This window comes from Cebus imitator, unplaced genomic scaffold (assembly GCF_001604975.1).
Source record: "Cebus imitator isolate Cc_AM_T3 unplaced genomic scaffold, Cebus_imitator-1.0 Scaffold253, whole genome shotgun sequence".
NCBI classification, from domain to species: domain Eukaryota; kingdom Metazoa; phylum Chordata; class Mammalia; order Primates; family Cebidae; genus Cebus; species Cebus imitator.
In genome coordinates, this window is record NW_016107568.1 from 2,807,227 (window position 1) to 2,812,796 (window position 5,570).

The window sequence follows — 5,570 nt, forward strand, 5'->3', positions numbered from 1 at the left end:
ATCGCGCCGTTGCACTCCAGCCTGGCAACGAGAGTGAGACTGCATCTCAAAATAAATAAATAAATAAAAGAAGTCAGGCACAAAATAGAAACTAATGTATAATTCCATTTACCTGGCTGGGCGCGGTGGCTCACGCCTGTAATCCAAGCACTTTGGAGGCCAAGGTGGGCAGATCACCTGAGGTCGGGAGTTCAAGACCAGCCTGACCAATATGGTGAAACCCCGTCTTTAAAAAAAAAAAAAAATTCCATTTACCTGAAGTTCAAGAACAGGGAAAACTAATTGATGATGATACAGGTCAGAATAGTGGTTAACTTTGAGAGGAAGTATTGATGGGGAAGGAACACAAGATAACTTTTTGGGGTACAGGAAGTATATCCTGATCTGTGCGGTGGTTATATGAATGTGTATATATATAGAATTAAACTTAAGAGTTGTGTATTTTATGCACTTTATGAGTGTTATACCTCAATCTTAAAAAATCGGGACACAAGGTTTGACAAAGATGAGACTTCAGAGCAGTAGGAAGGTCAATTGTTTAAAATCAGGATGGTCCTGGACAATTAGAGAAGCATGTGACAACCCACACATATCAAATGTCTAGCCCACCTTTTCCAATGGGCAATGTACCCTTGAGTCATTAATTTACAGCTTGTAAATTTATTTTACTAGGAAATTGTGTGACAAATCAAGGGACTGAGTGTTGTTTCCTTCTTTTTAGTGGGTAATGAGCGAATGGTGCAGTTTGAAGAACACATTGTCTTGAAAGATGAGAAGTTCACCAGTACCCTCCTTCTCCCTCACCCAAGATTAGTCCTGGTGGCAGCCTAAATTGCGTTTATTAATCTCTTTATGGCTCAGGGCCTCTAACTGTTGAAGAAAACATATTTCACACGTCTCCTCTTTCTGCAAGCAGGAACCGTATCTCGCTTATCTTTGCAACCCCAGAAGGGGTTAGTGTGATCTACACACAGCAGTAATCGCACAACGTCCTATGGAGCACTGCTTCTCAAATTTGGCTGTACAAACGAATCACCTGGGGAATTTCAAATTGTACTGATACCTGGGTCCTACTCCCAGAGATTCTGATTTAATTGAAATGAGGTGAGTCGTGGGCACGGGGATTTTTAAAAGCGTTCCAGGTGATTTTAACGCGAAACAAAAACTGAGAACGGCTGTTGGGGGTGTTCTTCCGTTTCCATGCCTGATTTGCGGCTGTCCCGGACGGGGGTGAGGTTCACTGATATCTGTCGCCACGCCTCTTCCTACAGAACCAATAAACTGAAAACTCTCGGTGACAACCTAAGGGACTTGAATTCCGATCGGGCCGCAGGCGCTCTGCACCCCGCCCAAGCCTCTATGGTACTTTGGCGTCCCCTCTAGCACTGGCAAATCGCCTTCCTCTTCGCGCAGCGCCGCTCGCTCCCTTTCTAAGATCGCCGAGTTCCCGGAGCCGCCTCGTTGGTATTTCATTCCGGAAGCGATTTTGGAGCAAAGAAGAGGCGGGACTTCTCTCCCGGAAGTAACCCACGTGCTTCCGCTGGAGCCTTCTTGGGAGGCGGGTAACGTTATAGTGTTTGTGAGAAGCTGGGTTCTCCGTGGGCATTGTGATCCGTCCCAGGTAGTGGTGAGTGATCCGTGACCTCAGAATTCAATGTGTCCCTGATGATGGCGTCGCCATTTCAGAACTGCAGCCTTTGGGCCGGGTCCCGGTCTCCTCTGTTCAGCATATGATCTCATTCCCAGGGCCCTGGAGGTTCAGGCCTGGGTTAGAGCGTTCTGACCCGGTCCTCGATCTTCTGAATAGAGATGACCTCTAGGGACTTGGGTATCAGAGATCCGGGGCTCGATTTCCAGGCTCGCCATGGATGTCCCGTGCGACCTTGGGCTAGGCCTCAGTTTCCACATCCGTGAAATGGGGTGGTTAAGCTCACTGAGGTCAGTGGCCCCTGGTGGTCTGGCGCCCTGTGAGTCTTTTGTATCTTCTAGCCCCGGGGTAGGAGAGTGAACGGCGGCAGTGGGTAATGATGGTGATGTCTCCTCCCAGGATTAGGAGGCCAGAAGGAGATCCCTTCCAGGGTGCTAGGCCGAGATGGATCCGCTCAGGGCCCAACAGCTGGCTGCAGAGCTGGAGGTGGAGATGATGGCCGATATGTACAACAGGTAAAGAGAACCATGTGCTACACTGTCTTGGAAAATAAGCCTTGGTCACCCTTATCGAAGGTGAATGACTTATAACAAATTCCATCCTGAATGTAGGGGAGCGGGAGGCCCATGCTTACCCTCTCCATACCCACCTTCAAGGTTGATTCTAATGCAGATGCAGTAAAGGGTCACTAGAATATTTAGATGGGGATAGAACTGGAGATGCGGGAGCCGAGCAGGAAGAGAAACTCCAATCCAGGCTCTGGTTAGGTTCCAAGAAAAGCTGAGTATTTGCTTTTTGGCAGATAGCACATAGCCAGCCCATTTAGTAGTTAACATTTTAAAACCCTTGGCCGAGGCAGTGGCTCATGCCTGTAATCCCAGCACTTTGGGAGGCTGAGGTGGGCGGATCATGAGGTCAGGAGTTCAGACATCTCGCCAACATGGCGCAATCCGGTCTCTACTAAAAATACAAAAATTATCCGGGCATGGTGGCGGGCGCCTGTAATCCCAGCTACTAGGGAGACTGAGGCAGGAGAATCACTTGCACCCAGAAGACGGAGGTTGTAGTGAGCTGAGATCGTGCCACTGCACTCCAGCCTGGACAACAAGAGCAAAACTCCGTCTCAAAAAAAAACCAAAAAACCCTTTATTCTTTGTCAGTCACTTGTTAATCTTCAAAATAATCCAGTGGGTTAATTTTATTAGTCCCATCTTAAAATGAGGAAATTGATGCTTCTAGAAGTTAAGTAACTTCCTCGGGGTCCGCAGCTGGTCAGTAACAACACCAGAACTAGTACCTCAGTCTGATTCTGCAACTAGTGCTCATAATCATTTGGCAAATTTGGGAACAAATCCCAGCTCCACCAATCACCAGCAGTGTTCTTGGACACGTTACTTGCACTGTTTGACAATTGGTTTCCTCATTATGAAAAAGACATAATGATACCTACCTCATAGGGTATCATATATATTACCTCTAAAAATATATGAAAGCTCTTAGCCTCAAACCCAACACTTAGCAACAGCGAAGTGTCTGCTATTTTTATTGACTTAACCTCTCTTGATTGGTTGGTTTACCCTGAAGGCTATAAATTAGGAAGGATTTTTAAGTGTAGGCTGTGAGGCCAGATGATCTGTGTTCATATTCCAGCTCTATGTGATTCTTAGAAAATTACCGAGCCTCTCTTTGCTTTAATTTCCTCATCTGTAAAATAGGGATAAGTATCTCTTAGGGTTATTGTATGGATTGCATAACAGAATGCATGTAAAGCACTTAGCGTGATGCCTAGCATATAGCCAGTCCTCAACAAATGGCTTCTGCTTCATTAGTCATATACAGGGGTTCAGACAAGTTTCCTACTTGCAAGGAGCTTCCAGTGGTTGAGGTGGAAACTCAGGATTTATAGTGCTTTCTTGGGGAAGGTGAAATCAATATAGCAGGGCTGGGATGGTCGAGGGTTCCTGGGATGTCACAGGATGCTGCTGACATGACCTTGCCCCTCCCTCCCTCCAGAATGACCAGTGCCTGCCACCGGAAGTGTGTGCCTCCTCACTACAAGGAAGCAGAGCTGTCCAAGGGCGAATCTGTGTGCCTGGACCGATGTGTGTCTAAGTACCTGGACATCCATGAGCGGATGGGCAAAAAGTTGACAGAGTTGTCTATGCAGGATGAAGAGCTGATGAAGAGGGTGCAGCAGAGCTCTGGGCCCGCATGAGGTCTCAGTCAGTATACACCCTGGGCTACATCCCACCCCTCCCACTTGAATAAAAATGCTCCCTGTTGGGTGTGATCTGTGAAGACTGCCAGGCCTAAGCTCTCGGTAGAGTCTTCAAGATCCCAGAGTGGTAGTGCTTTCTCCTGGTGAAGGAGTATTTGTCACACTGGAATGTGACTGTATGTGTATGTATGTGTGTGTGTGTGTGTGTATATATATATATATATTAAAACAACTTTGTTGACACCTACTATGTGCAAAGCCGTGTGCTTGGCATTTGAGAGTAAAGAAAACAAAACCTCTACAAGCAGAGGGGAGACTCATGTAGTATTTTAAGAGTAAGACAGGCCGGGCGTGGTTGCTCGCCCTGTAATCAGCACTTTGGGAGGCTTGAGGCAGGGATGATCACTTGAGGTCAGGAGTTCAGGACCAACCTGGCCAACATGGCAAAACCCCATCTTTGCTAGAAATACAAAAATTAGCTGGGTGTAGTGGCATGTGCCTGTAATCCCAGCTACTTAGGAGGCTGAGGCAGGAAAATTGCCTGAACCCCAGAGGCGGAGGTTGCCTGAGTCGAGATTGTCCTACTGTACTCCAACCTGGGTGACAGAGCAAGACTATTAACAAAAAAAAAAAAAAAAAGGGAGACAGCTTCGGTTTGCCTGCTTTCTGCTGTTTTTTGTGGCCCTGAACCTGTCCTTTTTGCGTGCTTTTGCTTCTTCATCTGTAAAACAGGGTTAGTCAAACACGGTTAGCCCTTTGACTATCCCTGTTTTACAGATGACGAAGCTGAGGATTTAAGAAGCATGTTGCTTGCTTGAGGTCACACAAGTACAGCAATAATATAGTGGCCAGACCCGCCTGCGACTGTGTTTGCTGTCTCACCGAGGAGCATCTTCAGAGGACTGAGCGGTTTTCAGAATGTGTAGGTCTCCAGATGGGACTGTGGTTGACACCAGTGCCACTGTGACAGTAGTACCTTCAAAGTTGGCCTTCCTGGTGAAAGTGTCTGGGATGTATCTAGGTCATTGGCATAAAGGAGATAGAATAGAGGCAGTGAGTTTGGGGCCTGTGAGTGCAGGTTCAAGCCAGACTACGTAACTGAGTTTCTACTGAAATTTTCTAGTAGTGTGATCTTGGGTGAGGCATTTTAACTGCCCTGTGCCTCAATTACCCCATCGTAAAATGGCAGTAAGCTTACCTACCTTTTAGGCAGTTGCAAAAATTAAACGTGTTAATAACCAGAGCACTTAGGAGAGTGCCTAGCACACATTCAGTATGCAGTAACACTAGCTTTTTTTTCATTGCTAAGTTTGGTGGGAGGTGAAGATGACAGATGTAGTGGAAAACGTTGCTCCTCTTAGGTACTGAAGTGCAGATTTTGGTCAACAGGTGGCGCTGTCTGCTCATGGTCAGCGCTGCTGCGGACAATTTCACACATTTTATCCTTTGCCTATTGGAAGAGAGGACAGGTGAGGAAAATCGGTATTGTGCATGCCCTCAGGCTTAGCAAGAAACATCAAGAATTCTCTGTTAGCACAGAGTTGGAACATCTAGCAGGGGTGGTAGAAGTGGGGATGAGAGGTTCCAGCTGGAGGCAATGGCACTTGCAAAGGCTTTGTTGAAGTGGCTTTAAGTGTGGAGGTGGAGCCTTCCAGAAAGGAGAGCTTCAGCTTCAGTGTGGCTGGAGTGCTGAGTGTGAAGAGA

The 5,570-nt window shown here is 47.0% G+C and overlaps 1 protein-coding gene across 3 annotated transcripts; it reads left to right on the top strand.

Annotated features, from left to right (window-relative positions):
- Nucleotides 1–1,451: 1,451 nt before the first annotated feature.
- TIMM10 (translocase of inner mitochondrial membrane 10) lies at nucleotides 1,452–4,114 on the top strand. Of its 3 annotated transcripts, none has more exons than XM_017498964.2 (3): nucleotides 1,452–1,562; nucleotides 2,048–2,163; nucleotides 3,662–4,114. In XM_017498964.2, exons 2-3 carry the CDS (start codon nucleotides 2,093–2,095, stop codon nucleotides 3,861–3,863), a joined length of 273 nt encoding a protein of 90 aa, XP_017354453.1. In that variant the 5' UTR covers nucleotides 1,452–1,562; nucleotides 2,048–2,092; the 3' UTR covers nucleotides 3,864–4,114. The 3 variants fall into 3 exon arrangements, with proteins under 3 accessions (XP_017354453.1, XP_017354455.1, XP_017354454.1); XM_017498966.2 differs by having other exon boundaries at nucleotides 1,471–1,558; nucleotides 3,662–4,113; XM_017498965.2 differs by having other exon boundaries at nucleotides 1,510–1,627.
- Nucleotides 4,115–5,570: the final 1,456 nt, after the last annotated feature.